At 35.3% G+C, this 19,153-nt stretch overlaps 1 protein-coding gene across 1 annotated transcript in view; it reads right to left on the bottom strand.

Annotated features, from left to right (window-relative positions):
- The window catches only part of LOC121315457 (sorting nexin-24-like), a 45,018-nt gene extending 28,820 nt beyond the window's left edge, over nucleotides 1-16,198 (bottom strand). Inside the window, exon 1 of the mRNA XM_041249571.1 lies at nucleotides 15,983-16,198. Coding sequence (XP_041105505.1) covers nucleotides 15,983-16,051 — 69 coding nt within the window. The 5' untranslated portion in view covers nucleotides 16,052-16,198. The remainder of the gene's footprint in view (nucleotides 1-15,982) is intronic.
- Nucleotides 16,199-19,153: the final 2,955 nt, after the last annotated feature.

Here is a 19,153-nt window from a genome sequence, read left to right as displayed (position 1 = left end):
TGAATTAAAAGGATATGTGTATTTGTGTACTCCTGTATGTATTTTTGCTTCAAGGTTTAGAGTTGTGCATTGTTTTTTAGAATTTTAATTTGTATGTACGAGACTTCTGCAGTTTTTAGTTTTCTGGACCTTGGGTGACTCGCTAGAAATCTACAGGAGTTTTTCTAGCAAAATAAAGTTTTGACAAAAGAAGAAAAAAAGTACTTGTCCGACAGGCAAAGCATAACCGTAAATCTTGTTGTCCCAGGCGTCTGGTGATATGAATTGCACACCTCTCTGTGTGTGTATATTATATATAGTAATGCAGTATGTGGAATATTTTAGGGAAGGAGGTAACTTCAAAACAGCAATGCTTTAAAGGAGACGGGTATTTTAAATCAAAAACATGTTAATCTAGACACTAAATTAGGGACTGATGCAGCATAAAGTGTAGTAATTATTTTGTCTACCAGTTTCATTCAAATCTATATGTCTTCACAAATTAGGGGATTCTAAATCAAGGCCAAAAAAAGAAAAAAAAAAACAATATTGCAGCCAGCATTCAATACCAATGTATTTGTTGCCTACCCCCCCCCCCCCCTCCAAAAAAAAATATATCAGTCTACATATCCTTAAAGTAGAACTTAAAATAGTTCAATATAATTACACACCAGTTACATCAAAAACTCTCTGATGTTCAATTTCTCTAAAAATACACATGCATTAATGCTCCTCCCTTGTTCCCATCCTATATCCAGCAACCAGATCCCCTAACCTTTCCCAAAGTTGCACATGAAATGTCAGCGAGAGACCCTGAGGTATGCTGGAGGCCTAACTGGACAGCACTACAGTATGAATCACTGTCGTTCTAAATGTGGAATCAGCACTTCCAGACCCTTCTTACCTGGACATTTAAAAAGGAAAAAGAGCTGCTCCAAGAGGTTTCGTATTGATTTTTTCCCCTCGAACAAAGAGACTTTCTCAGATACATGATATATCATAATCAGGTAATTTGTACCTTTGCTTCAACAGATGAACACTGGTTTCAACAAAAGATGTCGACTTGCAAAAGTATGCACCACTTTCCCTTTTTTTTTTTTTTTTTTTTTTTTTTAAGTATACAGTCCTTTTCGTGGAATAAGAGGTTGCAGCTTTCATCAATGTCATTCCTTTAATGTTGATTTTAAATTTGAAAAGACAGGCCTAAAGCACAGTGACATCTGCTTTGTATATACTGTTGCGTATACTAAAAACCATAGTTAGAATGTCTACATTTTTAAAAGTTGCTTTAACTTGACATAAAAGAAACCCATAAAACACCACTGCATATGTTTTTCAATATTATATTAAACATTGGAAATCTGTGCACATTTGAAAATTAAAACTTGATGAGTAAATGTCTCAATTAAACAATAACTGCTAGAACAGAATATAAACATTCTTAAAATAGCTTAAGCCCTGTGTTTTGTAATGTATATTTCACCTCAAGGTTTTTATTATTATATTTATTTATTTTTAAATTGAGCTCTAAATAGTTCTTGTAAAGAGGTGCCGGCTACAAGGTTAAGCCCAACCCTTATAGTTGTGTTTTTTTTTTTTTTTTTTTTTCATGTTTGGGTATTTCAACTTCATTAACACAAATCGTCGTTTTCAACCCTCGTTTACTTCCTGGCTCACAGAATCTTACTTGCCAACAAGTCTCTGCTATGTAAGTTTCTCAGTGATCTTTCCAAGTCATCTCCTCTATGAAGTCTTGCATAGCTTTCCCTCTTCCATAAAGGCAGGTGCCACTGTGCATCAGGCCTGCGTTTGCCTCCCTCTCATGGACAGTCCAAAACAGTTTTCCCGCTCTCGTTCAACTTGAAATGTTGTCAATATATGGATCGTCTTGCTTTCTAATTCAGTGAAAAATGTAGTTTTCCATTAGTCTCTGCCTTTCAAATTTGCAGTACCGCTTTACTAAGTGTAATTATTAAAGGCAGATTCAAGAAAGCAATTACTGAACTACTGGTTTGTATCTTTGAAATCTTAATACGCAGTAAGAAGTTGCTTTGGGACACAAAGAAAGAATGAAACAATCCTGATACAGTACGTTGTTTGTAGGGAGAAAAAAAAAAAAAAAAAAAAAAAAGCTGTTTGGGTTCATCTCTAATCTCTCATCATCAATCTATTTCTTATTACTCTACTGTCAGTCATACTGTAATTCACTTTAATTTATTCTGCTTTTTTAATGGCTGGTTTATGATATACTTTATATTATACAGTGTGATCCAAACCTGTAGTTCTACCAAGATTAAAAAATATATTATCTATGTAGATGGCATTAGACCAACAAATCTGAAAATAGGGTATCAGCATCTTGGCCTCTGGCTCTCTGTTACAGTACTTGGCTGACAACAGTTGTGCAACATCCTACTTTACAGTACCAACTGAGACATGCCTTTTCTGTTTTTTAAATGTCAAGGTAGCTTTATTGTAGGTCAGTGCTGCTTTGTAAGGCCTAACTGCTAAAACTTTTTAAAAGCAACATTCTTACTGTAGGTTACTACTGTGTATATACTTTGTAAATCAGAGTTTCAGATTTTATGCCCTCATTGAACTAGTCTTTAATTAACACATTGGGTATGAATAACTACATACAGTATCCATTTTCACACGCACTGTTGTATAATGCACAGGCATGGGACTGAAAGGTGAGCTTTAACATGCAGAAGCAGGAATGGATCTACTGTAATGCTTCAGAATGGCAGACTTATGAACAGGAGGTGGAGAATGTGCTAAGACACATCTTCTGGAGGAGAGACAAAGGTAGTAAATAGGCAGGAAGCCTCACAATTGCCTGTTGCCACAGGAATATGCATATAAAATGTGGCAAGTGAGAGGTAAGAAAAATAATTAGCTTAAGTTGTGTATACATAGGAGGCATTTCAAAAGGTAGCATGTGATACGTTTAGTATTCAGCACCTTTTGTACTTTAGTAGACTGTGCCCCATGAGTTCAGACTTAAACTTTCTAAGATGGGCCATTCTATCTATGGTGCAGAATCATGGTTACAAGTTCAGCTGCCTAGGTTCGGTAGGTGAAAAGTGCTGTTTTTATTGAGGTACTTTACTGCTTCCCCTTGCTATTCATCATATTAATTATGCTATTTTTTAGTGAAGCCAAGAATGAAATCCTTTTTTCTTTTTTTTTTTTTTTAAACCAGAAGACTGATAAACCCAATCTCATCAAATGTATACTTTCTGCGATATGCTGTTATGCCCACATCAAGTAAGCAAAATTGTTCATAAATTACTAACAAGGTAGTAAGTAAACATGGAGGATACAGAGAGACGAACATTAAGAGGTACTTCTAACGCATACAAGATACTGTACGTCCAATTTCATTTTGCAGTTTTGCCAGCACATGGGTGGACATTATTAAAAAAAAAAAAAGCAGGTCACGGACATGAAATTTAACCTTAAGTGAATCCGAAACTGCAGAGTTCCAGCAAATTAAGCGTCAGACAGAAATTCTATACTGTACCTTTTTTTTCTACATTTGTACTACAGATAACGATTACAACATTACTCAGTAAGATACCATGAGTCTCATGTAAATACCACTTGACTGTATACAGATACTTGTTTTGGTATACTTTGGTTGATCTGATCTGTGTTATTTCTCAGTGGGTGATACAGTAAATGTATATAGAGCGTCATATTAAACATTAGAAGCTGCAGTGGAATGTATACAACCTGGCTGTACAAATGCAAAACCACCAAACTGAGATAAAAGATGACACACAGTAAAGGACTTGTCTACTACTGTAGCTCCAGGCATTTCTCTTACTGGAGCTGACCTTTCACATCATCATAGTGTATTTCCAAGACTAGCTTGATTCTCCAGTGTAGAAGTTATCTTCCCTAATCGTTCACTTATTGTATTTTGAGAATTTTACTATCTGCAGATCATCTCAGCCTCTGCACTGCATCAACTGGAAGAAAAAAATACAAGGAACAAAGTTTAAGATCAGCTGATCCCCAACTTTAGTACAGACCTCAGTGTTACACTGATCATTGTTCCTGTGTATGGGAAGATGGCAGTGCATTGCGGAGGTGTCAGGAGAAGGGTAGTACTGAATTCTTATACTGCATAGTTTAAAGCTATTATTTTTACCCATTACAGTACTGATTAAATTACAGCTTGTAAACCTAATGAAAAAAAAAAAAATTTAGTCCAATATACTAAAGAGTCTTATTTTTCGAACTACATGTAAAACATTTGTTAAACCCAGTAATGTATATGTTTTTTTTTTAAGCCAGTTTCTGCTGGCAGGTGTAGTGGGGATGTCCCCAAATGACCCTCTAAATATCCAGAATGTCTCAGGCTGCTAACATAATAAAACAGTTTTGCAGTCGTGCAAATATGAAAGTTAATTCAGGATACTACCCTTAATTAACCATTTTAAACATTTAATTTTTTTGCTTTACATATTAAACTTTGCTGTGGGGAGCTGTGGATTCAAAGCTTGGCAAAGCCAAGTCACTGCTACAAGCAGGTCATTGAAATATGATGAATAAATACTGTAGGCTTTGAAATACACACAGAAGGAGTGCAGTATATCAGGTTTGTACCCACGGTTAGATTTCGGTTACTGTAGCACACGATGGTGGCTATTGTAAGGTACATTAAAAACAGAGGGAGCAGAAATCATTGGGTTTCCATTTCCATACCTCGTGACACCTCCTTATTATGGCAGAAGCCACAATACAATATAAAGATCAGCGATACTTTATCTTTTTAAAATACTTACTTTAAATCCAAGATGTTTAACTATCTCATATCAGTTGTCAAACATACCAATTTTAGTGGTTTCTTTATCTTTTGGGAGAGGAGCAGTGGGTAAGCTGTCAAGCTAGTTTCGGACATGAATTTACATTACTCAATGACACCTGACAGCAGTGAAAGGCCATAGAAAACTGCTTATTGATCACAGCAAAACTATTCAAGGGAGCAGACAAGGTTATATCTGAGGGAGGCAGTAACAGACAGGTGATGACATTATGCTTTGCTGTACCCAAGTGCTTTAAGGAACACAACTTCATTATATCATGCCACTTGTATTTATATCATTTTAAAGAGCTCCTGATTGGTTTGTCCATGTGGTGATGAGAGCAGTTCCCTTGCACACAAGATCCATTAACTACTAACCTTACCCATTCCTAATCACTTGCATACTAAAGTCCAAGGGTGTCGCAATGCATTTACCAGACATAGGCATTGGTGGCCAGTCGGTTAATGTAATGGAATAATGGTAGCCAACGGTTTTTGAAACTGCCAACTAATCCCTTTTTTTTCGATTGGACTCATTTTCATTGCGTTTCTGACCTTTGTGTCAAAAGGGATCGAAAACATCTGCGAGCCCTGAATTACAATGTCAATTAAGCAGGACTACTCAAGACAATTTTAAGTAACTTCCATTGATATATCTGATTACAACTGGACCTGATGCAGGAAAGTAAGGGAAACCAAAAATAAACAAATAAAATAAAATGAAAAAAAGCCTTCTAATGGCGATACTGTATACATTTCTTTCATGTAGCGAGTCAAATTATAGAAATGCATCATTATATTGTACAGTGCACTCAGGTTATAAGAATCACATCCGTCCTGGATGACTTGAATCTTATAAGAGGTTGATTCTCAAAAGCAGACCGATATGATTACTTTGGTTGAGTATGAAAGCTTTGTTCCCTGCAGTGCAATAGGTTGACCACTAGATGTCATGGGTTCCCGCACGTAGGCACAGGGACCACACCAAGTATTATTTAGTTAGTTCTCCAACTGAAAGCAAGGTTTATTTTGTTTGTTTGTTTTATTAGTGGTTGTTTCCCCGTCGCAGTGTAAGAAAAATAAAATCAGCCTGATCATTTACACAGCCTCGGCCACGTCACATTACAATTAGCAAAAGCACCTCCGCATGTCAGCAGTTTAAAAACAGTATAGAAATGTCAATGGTGCTCAGTCACTGAGGACAATACATCAAAACAAGTCCTCGTGGGTAAGCAGCTTGTTATACGATCACAATTATGAATTAAAAGTTACAGTACAGTATTTTACTATCAGGACTACCACTGCATTTAAGCATCTGTGGCTTACTTATTTTCTGTTGGGATGCAAATCTCACAGTTTTTCACTAAGCAGAGATGCAAAGCTCTGCAATCCCCCCCTCAGTATGTATTCAATGAATGTGTATTCAGTTTATTGAAACTAATTTTCACCAACAGAGAACACAAAAAAATATACCTGCACAATGCAGTGGTGCAGTCACTGTCTGATTACAAACAGTGTTTCCTGCATCACTGCAGTATCCACGCTGCGTATGTGCCTAATTGCGCAAGATGTGATCAAATTCAAGTTCAAAAACAGCTTTATTGGCTGTACACGTTATTGCACTTGATCAAGTACCATATTACATGTAGTCAGTTTGCCCTGAAATGATTCTTATAAGCAGATTGCTTGATTCTTACAAGTGAAGTATTTTAGCAGTATAGGAATGATTTTGTCCCAGTGGTGTTGATCACTATATGCGGTTGGTTCTTATATCAGTGATTCTTATAAGCAGTGCACTGTATTAGAAAATTGATCATAGATTTTCTTTCACCTGATTGGTCAATACAAGGTCCTAAATCTCTGGTAAATGACCTAGAAAGTTATCATTCAAACTGTGTTTAATCAATCCACTGGAAAATATGTGAATACACTATTAATGTATTTTACCTTTTTTCTGCTTGAAAGAAAATCCTGTACTAGTACATAACACGCCCTCTGAATTTTGTCTGTCAATGTAGACTAAGTCTGATTGCTTGCTGTCCTATACGTTCAATCTATTTAAATTTAGTATAGCAAATAAAGTTTAAAAAAAGAAAAAAGAAGTGTGTTTGCTGTCAACGGCAATACAGTAACCACAATAGCAACTAGTCTCCAGTTTGATGACAAGTTAATTTTGCGAATAAATATTAGAACCTAAAAGTAGCTTAAATACTGAAATTTACACAAATACAAGAAAGTGCACTTTTATTTATTTAAATGTTTTATAAATTGTTTACAAAAAAGTTAGCTTTTGTGTACGAGCTTGAAGCTACCAAAGCTTACATGGAATTCTGAGTAAAACTCGTGGAATATTGAGGAAAACGTTTGCATTCATTAGCAACAAAATCTAGTGCTGCAAAAACTCATTAAAAAAAAAACAAAAACACACCTTCGGCTCGGGACCAGGTGATACTCTGTAACAAAAGTGCATCCATGAACTACATGTGTTAATGAGAATTCTTAGACAATACAGTAATGTATAAGAAGATCACAGTATAATAAATAACAATACAAATAACAGATAATAATATAAAAATATACTTTGTAAGGGTCCCCAGGTGATCAAAAAAGACATCCAGTCAGAAAATGACTTTTGCCTTTCTGCAGTATAGGTGTTCATAATAGCACACCATTGAAGACACCTCTGAAGTAAACATCATTACGCATTCTATGCTGTCAGTTTTACAGTACTGGCTCATAACAATTTTATGTTTCTTGTGCCTTGCTGAGGGTGTTAAATCAGATCTATCGCCACAGTATACCCTACAATGGGCCAGGAGCATTGGAACACGATGGACAGGAGAAAGATTGAATCAGAGCCAGTTCATAGAGTGACACCTGGTGGTCAAAATTAGAGAAAGTCATACAGCAGTCTGCTGAATATAGTAATATTATTTGATAAGGGCACAGAGTAGTATAGTAGGATTATGGCGTTACATTCATACTGTGGCTATATTAAACACTGCAGTACATTCACAGAGATAGAAGATAAGGAGATGTAGGCGGGGTGGGGGGGTGCAAGATTAAAACGCTCTGTTGTCACACCACGGCCAAAATATTCTCCTACTGTTAGCCCCCCCCCCCCCCCCCCCCCCCCCCCCTACTGTAGTCCCCCCCCCCCCCCCCCCCCAAGTAGTACAAGTACTCTTGTCTAGCTGATGCCAATAATCAACCCTTCTTTAAACATACTGTAGTTGTTTGATGGACTAGTCATGCAAGGTGGATATGAATGTGTGGTTGTCTGTTACAGTGTAATACACTTTTATATTCAAAAGAGCAATTACGTGTCCAACTGCAATGAAAATTTAACACAAGTTTTGTTTAATCGAACATGAAATAGAAAACATTTAGGATAAGATTTTCCAGAAATCAAATGATTTTCCTATTGCCTGCAGTAGAATTTCACACACACAAACAGAAATATATACAGTACAAATAAGAAGCCTGCCACAGTAGATACTAAATACAGTTCAGAAAGCTTTGTGCTGCCAGAGGAAAACAATGTAAAAAAATAAAAGAAAACTGGCAACCCGTTCAAAGCTGTGTGAAATGATTACCTTTGAATTTGCAATTTGGTGCAGTTACAGTACACACTATGCAACAATCTGCAGGAATAATTGCAAATTACACACAGAAATTATACAACATTCCAATGTCTCTTATTAGAACAAGCACCACTCTCCATGTCTGGTTGTAATTATAAAATGAAATAGGCTACAGCAGGACAGTTCATTGGTGCAGCAGCAAGAAATGCCCTTCACATTTAATGGTACAGATAACACAATATAAAAAGTCAGGCAAAAAGATGAAATTGTCTTTTGTACTTAAATCAGATGTGTACAATAAATACGGTTGAGTCATCAGATTTTCATATCAGCCTGTACCTATTGTTTTCTTGTAATACCACATGACTCACACAGAGGAAAGCACTGATGTTGAAATAGCTTGGTGCTCCTGCAAGGCATTTGTTAAATTAGGGTTAAGATGCATAAAGGCAAAGGGGAAATGATCTTTCATTGTTTCAGGAACAGAAATCGAACGAGCAACAAAAGAGAACACCGTTTGCTGGTATGATAAGAGAGAAACCAAATGTACTGAGAACTGCAGATAATAGAGCTTTATCTGCCAGTACAGAACACTAACTCAGGAAATGTTACCTCCCTGGGGCAACCTTTGTGATATCGTCTTAGAATGTACTGTAAGCTACAAGGAAAAACAAGAGTCATACAGAAAGTGCCACTTTGGCTCTTTTCTTGCTAAATGACAAATCAAGAACTGGAACCAAAGGTTGCACTCTATGATACCAGGTGACAAGTGTTTGAAGCCACCTCTAATTAATCTCAGACTTACAGCCAGTCCTCCAGATAAGGTTTTGAGTCATTTACTCTTCAATTTAGACACTATGTGAGTAAAATGTATTTTGGGTGAGTAAAATGCAACATTACTTAGAAGTGATGAGTACTTTCAATAAATATGTACATTAACTAAACCCTTACATTTTAACTGTAATGTTACTTTAAACAACTGTACAAAAATGGGCTGCCAATAAAAACAACAATTATTCTAATTTACTTTATTGACCACAAACAATATATGGAATATACTTTACAAAAGGCCTGCATGCACATGCTATAGATTTTTTATATTTTTTAAACTGTACCAATACTGCACTAATGCAAATAAAGAAATGATAATATTGTCTTTTTATTGATTGACTTGCTACAGCAACATAAAAAGTCCCATCTCTCTTCAAACACAGAATATTACATTTATATTATATCGATTAACCTTACAAAAGTTCGGTTGACAGTTAGGTAAATTAGTAGGTTAGGCTGAGGGGAATGAAGATGGTGCTATGAAATCCTAAAGATCAATAATCCAGTCGCTTATTCACCAGACAGAAACATGCATTGCAAGTGTGTGGACTGAACCAGAATTAATTTTTTCTACTTATTAATTTTTTTACATTGACAATCGACTTATTGGTCACGTGTTTCTGGCAATTCCCAGACAGGCTGCAAATAGCTGTCCCTAGCTACTGCATGCAGTTTTACAATTGACCACTGGGATGCTGGGAACCAATGTACAAGTAGCTTGATAACTTGCAAACTCAGGCTGTACAGCAAAACCGAGATGCATATTCTTTACACATTAAATTTAAATAGGATTATTCAATGTATAAAAATACACAGTACACAGCTTATCTGGAGTGCTGCATACATCAACGTTAACCTGCATTATCCTTTAGTTATCGTTTTAAAAAATACAATTTTACCAACGTGTTAATAAATACAGTTCATAGTTAGAACAGTAAACACAGTTTGGGTTTGGTGTCCTTAACACAATACAAAAGTTTACTGCTGGTTGTCTGGTAAGTACAATGCCTTGTCTAAAATTGTATCTAAGAATTGTACTAATTTGAAAGGTAGGAGGGAAAGCAATGTATTTCTGTGGGTATGGTGTCTTGCAATTGCAGTCTGCTACACCCCTCGCTACGCTACTCCAAGATAACTGACACCACCTACCTGCCTAGCATCCTTAAAAGAAAAAAAAAAAAAAAAACATCAAAAACCATTAAAATTACTGCACACTGATAGCTCCAAAGAAATGACAAATTACAGGACGTGAGTTTGATACCACAGAAAGTGTCTTGGGGCTTCAAGTCTGGGCCCACATTTGCAAGCAAATTATATTGTGGGAGGCTGGCATGCCCTGTGCATGACAAACTGATGCAATTTCAGCATTGTCGCCGAAGCCGGGCGATATTTGTCTGATGTTGGCAAGGGTTCGTTTGTAGCAGCGTAGAGAGTTCCCAGATTTGAAATCACTTGGGGCCCAGAGGCCTTCTCCTGACAAGGCACAAATAATTACTGTACACCATTTTCATTGTACTCTATTATTTTGCTCCCCTTATCTATGGACTTTGGTTACATGTGATTAAGCAAGGTCACTGCATTTTGACCATAAGACAACATAACATTGCTCTTCAGTGATGTGATAAACAAAACAGGACCATGCAGTCGAAACAACATTTTTATCACAGTTTTCTCTCCATACATTACAGGAAAATAAAACAATACTGTACCACCGGCAGAAGAGACAGTTATTGCAAAACTAGGGCACTCTTTATAAACCAGATAAAGGATGGATCACCGATGGCTGTTAGGAGCTGCTTTTTTTTTTTTTTTTTTTTTTTTTTTTTTTTTTAATGATCTAGTCATAGGACAGCACTCTGCTTTGTGTCATGGCACCTTAGTTACTTCTGTGCCTCTTTACTGTAATAAAGCCAAATCAGCACACTACAAGGCATTATAAAATTGCAGATTACAAAATCCTCATTGGTCCTGAGTGCTTTAATAATGTTATTTTGTGTCCTGTTCTTTGTCCTAAAGCTATTAGAATCCCAGCGCCTAAAAGAATATTTACAGTACTGTAAAACTACTGAATGATTTGAAAGCTACTAACTCACAACAGAAAAGTCTGTATGGTTGAGTGATCACAGTAAATAAAACTGAAGCCTGGATATTTTATTTTTCAATCCCAGCACAGAATTTAAATATATATATATATATATATATATATATATATATATATATATATATAATATATATATAAGATATATATATATTATATATATATATACTCAAATTACAGGACATGAGTTTGATACCTCAGAAAGTGTTTTGGGGCTTCAATGCTGGGCCCACATTTGCAAGCAAATTATATTGTGGGAGGCTGGCATGCCCTGTGCGTGACAAACTGATGCAATCTCAGCATTGTCGCTGAAGCCGTTATAAGACAGCATTCTGCCTTGTGTCACGTCACCTTAGTTAGTTCTGTGCCTCTTTACTGTAAAAAGCCAAATGAGCATATATATGATATTATATATCATATATATTGTATATGAGCATATATACATTAAACACATATCCACTAAATACTAAGATCTACTGTAAAAATAGCAATGTTGTTTATGGAATAGACCTGTGTGATGAAATAAAATATGTTGGAGAGACTGGAACAACTTAATATAAAATAATACAGAACCACCTTTCATTAATTAGAAATAAAAAAAATGAATGAACCAATAGTACAGCACTTCACCAGTCAAGGACATGACATAAATGATGTAAAGTTTGTAATATTACAACAGCAAAAATTAGGCAATGCGACATATAGAAGAATAAAAGAAAGTAAATGGACAAATAGACTGAACATGATTATGCCAGCGTGACTCAACAGAAAAGAATGAACTAACTAATTCCAATAAATATATACAAATAAAAAAATAATTAAACAAACAAAATTAATTCAAAAGTTGTGCATGCTGATGCGCTGGGGAGGCCAAATCAAGTGATGACCTATTTGTCATTTTGAACAAATGCATGGAACCAACCTCTTTTTTTTTTTCATGTTTTTGTTCTTGCGAAACAAATCTTACTCAGTAAATCAGGTTTAAAAGATTTTACTTCAACTTTATACACCAGGGGTGGGGAACCTATGTTCCTGGAGGGCTGGTGTCCCTCCTGGTTTTTGTTCCAACTGTGCTCTAAATATTACTGGTTAATAATTGGTCTAATTAAGAAATTTAGGGCACAGTTGGAACAAAAAGCAGGAGGGACACAGGCCCTCCAGGACCAGGGTTCCCCACCCCTGCTATACATGGCTGTTAAAGCCTTGTTCTGCGATCTGTAGCCCCCATAATATAGGAGACCACTGGACATGTATCCCAGGTTATGCTAATTTATTACATTTTGGGGTACAAATTTATTTTTTTTAGTTCTTGGTAGGTACGCATGACAGATTCTACATAAAGCTAGTATAACGTGAATTGCATCTTATCTTACTACCAAAGGACAGAAAAAGCTAAGCTTAAAGCAATCAGCTATCCGAACACCAAACCTGAAAATAACACAAACATAAAAGGATAACAAAATAACTTTCTATGCTTTGCAACAGGCTTCATTATCTTTATTTTTTCCTCCCTTTCTTCCTTCCTTGCAAATGACTACCTTTTTTGCTTTGTAGTAGCTTCAGTATTTTTATAACTAAACTATAAAAGCCTGATCATTTTATGATTCAACAGCAAATGGTGATAATTTGAAACGCTGGATAAATTATGTCACGTACATATTTATTTATGTATTTATTTATTTTCTAAATACTGAACAAAGATTTCTCTAAACCCCTTCTACTGTATGTTTATTTTTTCCTATTTGGTCAAAGAAGTTTGCCAGGGATGCTTCCAATAGATCTCTGTTTTTAATAAAGAATCGCCTGGCACGGCCATTAGTTATAATGGAAAGTTGTACAAGGTTACGTCACAAACAGGATCTTCACAGCTGAAGTCTCGTGAACATATGGTACGGCTTTTGAACTTGTTGCCATAGAAAAGAAAAAAAAGTTTTTAGTCAATTCGTGCGGCTCTTTAGCACGGGAATGTATAGGCGTACAAAGTCTTTAGCCTGAATATGTCACATTCTCAGGAGAATGGAGAGAATTTGGAATTTCTATACTGCATGTAAAACAACCATTGTTACATTTTCATTAGCTTTTGAATATAAATAAATAGTGCTCGGACAAATATCTGAATATTCAGAGAGCAGTGCTTGAAATGTATTCAGTGGCACAAATAACCATGTCCGTATTTGTTTATATTACAGAATTTATAAATGCAAAGGAAACCATTACATAAATGATAACACACATTCTACTGTGCAGAAGACTTTTTAACTCTTTCCATTCGTAAGTAATTTGATGGGGTAGCAGGTTTATTTTACTCCAGAGGTTTTTTTTTCTTTCTTTTGTATCGTAAAATGTTACAAATAAAACATTTGTTTTCCAGCTAATTCAAAATTAAAGACTGCTGAATACTAATTTAACCCTTTACTGCCCAGAGTAGGTTCCCATACCTATTTAATGTCGATCTTCAAGGTCAAATAATATTGGTCTCAGCACTACATGCTGTGTACAGAATGCTGATACTGTGCAATACAGGTACAGTGAATATAAGCCTGATGCTTGGGTGCACTTCAGGCTGGCAGGTGAAAGTACAGCACCATGCAAGAGGCAGGAAGAAGAGAACAAAACAGTACAACAAATAATGTGTGTATGTTCCTTGGCTTGGTGACAATTTCCATAATAGGTGAACATGTCTTTCATATTGTAATACCAGCCAATGAAGCAATACTCTTTGCCACTGATTTTGAAATAACCAAAAAGCTATTCTTAACAGTCCTACCGCCCATTATAATGAGGATTTTAGCAGCTGCTTCACATAAACGTGCTTAATCACACAAAACTCCTCTTATGCTGAATAGGTCTGGCAGTTTGAACTATTACATCCAACTCATTATTGTGTCATTTCCTACTACAGAACACATTGTCTCTGCATATCAGGCACTGGATGGTTTTCACACTAAAATCAAGTGTCATGACTGTGCGAAAAACAGATTGCCATGCCCACATAATTTGTGCAATTTTTTTTTTTTTTTTGACACACTGTGTGATTCATCCTTTGTGTGACACATACCCTGTGTAAATATGTATTACTGAACTATCTTGCGGTATATCTAGTATTGACACTCCTCTTGTATACTAACCTAGAAAAACACCTTGGTATACTGTAAAACACACAATTTCTGCCAAAATGTAAATAAATAAATAATATGCTACTGTTAAAAGTGAAAACTTAAATAAAACCAAGATACAGGTAAAATGTTAGCGCAATATGCAAATCCGGATTCTATCACTGTCACCAGAAATAATGATTCCCAACGTGGCACAAAAATTTGAAGCTAAATGTCTCTTCCGCCAACAACTTATTAAAAAAAAATATGAATCCCCCATTGTTATTTGTAATCTTTGTGTGCACTAACTGTAATTTAACATTGCCGTGACTATAACTATACCATATTGTGGTGACATTTCTTAAAATACTGAAACATTCTGAATTTAGTAAAGTATATTAAATGCATTGCACCCTACCCTCTTCAATTACGATGTGTGCAGGGTCTAGACCAAGCGTTTGTCTTGTTTAATCTATGTAACCATATTGTGGTTGTGAGCTCCACTCTTACCTACCTCCAAAGAAGATGCCTTTTGAATCAGTTATAAACAAATACATTTTTTTAAAACAATAACACAAGTAAAGTCAAATAAAACTTTACATGTTGAAATTTTGTCTGACGTTTCTTTTCCAATAGACTCATGGAAAATAAAAATCTAAATGTCCCCCCTTTTAGCAGTGAAATGTTTTAAGCGCTAGTAGCTGGACTACATTCCTACTAGTCGGCTCAAAATCAATGATCAGCAAGTGTACAGTACAACGTTATTTATCTATCGCTTAGGTCTTGAGTTGTAGAATGCTTGTGTGTGGTATTAATAAGTATATTTTAACCCAAAGGTAAAAGAAAACTAGATATTCACACCACCCTGAAGCTTTTCATTCTGTTAAACTCTGCGATTATCTTGATACAAGCAAAACAAGAATGCAGCTAACACTTTGTCAGGGTTCTCTTGCAACAGACACATGTAGTAAAACATAAGTGACTGATTATTTATTGTACGAGCACCAATATTATCTAGATAAATTTCGTACAGAATATTTTTATATATATATATATATATATATATATATATATATATATATATATATATACACATATACACACACACACACACACACACACACCCACACACATATAATACATATTAGATATATATATAAAACATTTTGTGTAGATATAGTTTGCGCTTAAAACATGTGTTATTTCTTATATTATCATAGAACCAACTATTTAGTTAGTTGCCTTGTCTTAGAAATATCTTTAAACAACATTTTTTTTTTAATAAAAAGTGGTTCCAAGGGTGCATTTTTGCTCAAAATATTATTCGGACTGGTATTCCCATTACTATTTAAACTTGCTAATATATATTAGAATATGCATCCGATGAGATTCAGACTCGTGAGATTCTTAATCTTAGTCACAACACCACACCACAGTAGTGTAGGGAAGATGGGCTGAAAAATAACAACCGACTAGATTCTCTTTAAATCCACATGGCAATTTAATGTATTGGTTTTGTCATCACATTGGAGAGCATTCACGTTTGTTTATTATTTACGACTTGTTATTTAGTTCTTACCGTATATCCTTTCTCCATGGCACTGTCCTCATATCTGAAGGACGGGATACGCACTATCAGCGAGTGCATACTGCCTGCAAATTCAAAATCAGGTAGCAAAACGTACTTTACAAGAATTTTATTTAAAAAATAAATAAAATGTCGCCTGTCTTGAGTGTTTCACAAACAAAAAACAAAAGCAGCAGAGCATTCTCAGCAGCAGAAAGCCATTGCGAAAAATCTCTGTTCACGTGGCTAGTCACATGACTACCACCCAGCTGAGCAGACACATTGCCGAACTTCAGAGTCATTTTTACTTCCTGCGCTGAAAATAACTTTAGTGTTTGCACTGATTCCCTCTATTTTCAGAAATAATACATACACGTGTAAGTGGGGAACAAATAAGGAGGCACACTTAACATAGTTTTATATTCTGTGCCTATCAAGTGTATAATAGTGACACCTTTATCAGATTTATTTATTTGTTGTGAAAAACATGCCAATTACCTGATTTTACTGTGCTGTCCCTGGTCCCTAATATTATTGACGGTTTAGCATTTAAAAAAATATAAAAATAAAATAAAAAAATAAAAATAAAAAATGGAGAACCTTGGAAAAATTGAAATTATAACAGTCAGTCCAGTCAATATCGGAAGGGTCATTTGATAGACGGTCCACGTCAAAGTATAACGCTACACGAGGTTACCAGATGTCATCGACAATCCTAGTACATAGTGTCACAGTTCAAGATAAATGTTTATATATATATATATATATATATATATATATATATATATATATATATATATATATATATATATATATATATATATTTTTTTTTTTTTAACTATGACATGCTTGAAATATCTGTATATCTGAAATAGTTATCACTTAAAGGATGTCATGTAATAAAAAAAAAATGTAGGTTATTACATTTTGTTTTATACAGAAAACAGTACAAATGTAAAATATTTAACAACGTAATGCACATTTTATTAATTACATTTAAACAGCACTGATTTCTTTACAATGTATTTTAAATGGTCATAAAATGTTTAAAAAAAACATAATCGTTGATGAAACTGTATAAACTAAACTAAAAACAATCATATATATACACAAAACACCTGCAAAATAAACACCCCCATTGGGGGCTTTATATTTATCTACTACAGCTTATAGTTGAGTAGAGTCATTAATAATGGTGTACTACACAGTGGACCACGTGGGACAGGAAAAACTAACACTTTTACCATGCAAGCTCTTAACCAGTTTCTAGTTTATGGCTACCTTTCAAAGCAGAGCCTGAATTTGACAGGTTGTCAATACAACATACAGTGCAACAAACTGTTCTACTTTTTGACAGCAATTCAGAGATGTATATGCACACCCATAAACACTTGACAAGGGATGTCAGCAGCGCAGAATCTGTGCCTGGAAGATTCAAATAGCAGGATTTTAAATGGTACCATATAGGAGCCTGTGGAATATGGCAATGGTCTGAAAACCTGCAAGCTTATGGGCTAAAGAACAGTTGCTTGCAATATACAGCAGACCTCATCACCAGAAGCTGGAGAAAATATCCAGAACAGAAGATAACTACTTCCACCCCGAGGAAGCTTACAATGTCTAAAATGCTACAAAAATAAAGCAGACAAATACAATGCATTCCATTCTGTATATTCATTGACATGCTGTATTATGACAATAATACCACATTTAATTTAATTACTATGGCTTGATTGTTTAAGTAATGCCCAACACCACTGATCAATCTATGTGTTAGTCATTACTAATTAAAACTACCACAGAAGTAGTAGAATCCAGTGCTAGCAAGGGACATTTACATTTACTGTTTTGATACTCAAATATATATCATACAAATATATCGCACACCAGCTATATCCAGTTCCCTGGAAATGGACTACCAGATGTTCTCCCTCTTTGCCTCTTTATAATTGTTGTGTCCTTTATTGTACAGCTCCGGGTATTTTGATACTACAATAATTATCTTTTCTTCCACCATTTTTTACTGAAGGCGGGCAAGGGAAGCAGTTCTTCATTGGTCAGTTCCCTAGCTGCCGTGCAACAAAATCACAAAAATAAACACCAATCCTATTTTTTCGCATCATTTCAGTGTCACAAGTGTTGCCTGTCGTACCGCAGGCTGTGTAAACTGCTTGTATCAAAAATTTCTTTTTTGTCATGGTGTAGTGTGTTGTACGACACATTTGCTTATCTAAAGGCCTTAAGACTTAAAGCTTCTTTGGGTTTATTTGGACAAGGCATTAATAAACACAATCTTCTTTAACAACAGTCAGAGGATCTTTAATAAGACAGTGAAGCTTAAAAGAGAGCCAAGGACAGAAACAGATCATATATATTCAATTTGAAGTCTATGATAAAAGGCAGATAGTTAACCATGTGTAGGAATGGAGAAAATAATTGATAGCCTTAAAATGTGCTAGTTCCATGGTTATATGTAAAAGGCAACAGTCACCCGGTCCAAAACACAATTACGCATCCCTGCCACCCCCACCTTTTATTCTTCCCTCCTCTCTGTCCTCTCATCTCCCTCCCTTCCTTCCTTCCACATAGATTTCCTATCCCATGGTTTATTTACATAAATGCCTTCTTTAGCAGTGTCAGTACAGAAGGAAACTTGCGACTGCCAACTCGTAACACATTAAATGTCATGCAAGTCTTCACAGTCCACATTGCAGTTTCATCTGGGTAAAATTAAATATTCCACCCACTTCTGCATTGTTAGTCACCACCTTGCCAATTGGTATATAAAAAGGCTGAACTGCACGTGTCACAGCAGTTGAGTGAGGTTACTAAAATGTACAAAACCCATCAATTCTAAAGAGCTAATTGAATGTGGCTATTTCATGGCTTGTGTTAAAGCACTATTGTTTCCTGGTCCAAATGTGAGTAACCAGCCTTAGCAAAAAAGCTGCTTGATAATTTGAAGAACAACCACACTGCGTGGAAACGATATTTCATAAAAATTGTTCTTGAAATACCAGGTAAACTCAAACACAGTTGATAAGGTACATTCCTTTATTATTACAATAATCACAAAATTAATGATTTATGTACAGGAATGTTTTATTAAAACTTAAATGAAAGTAGAATTTGCTTCATGATATCCTTCAACACAGATTTTAAAACATAAGTTTGTTTAAACGG

Source organism: Polyodon spathula, chromosome 1, assembly GCF_017654505.1.
Source record: "Polyodon spathula isolate WHYD16114869_AA chromosome 1, ASM1765450v1, whole genome shotgun sequence".
Lineage (NCBI taxonomy): Eukaryota > Metazoa > Chordata > Actinopteri > Acipenseriformes > Polyodontidae > Polyodon > Polyodon spathula.
This window is presented reverse-complemented; position numbering and strand designations above follow the sequence as displayed.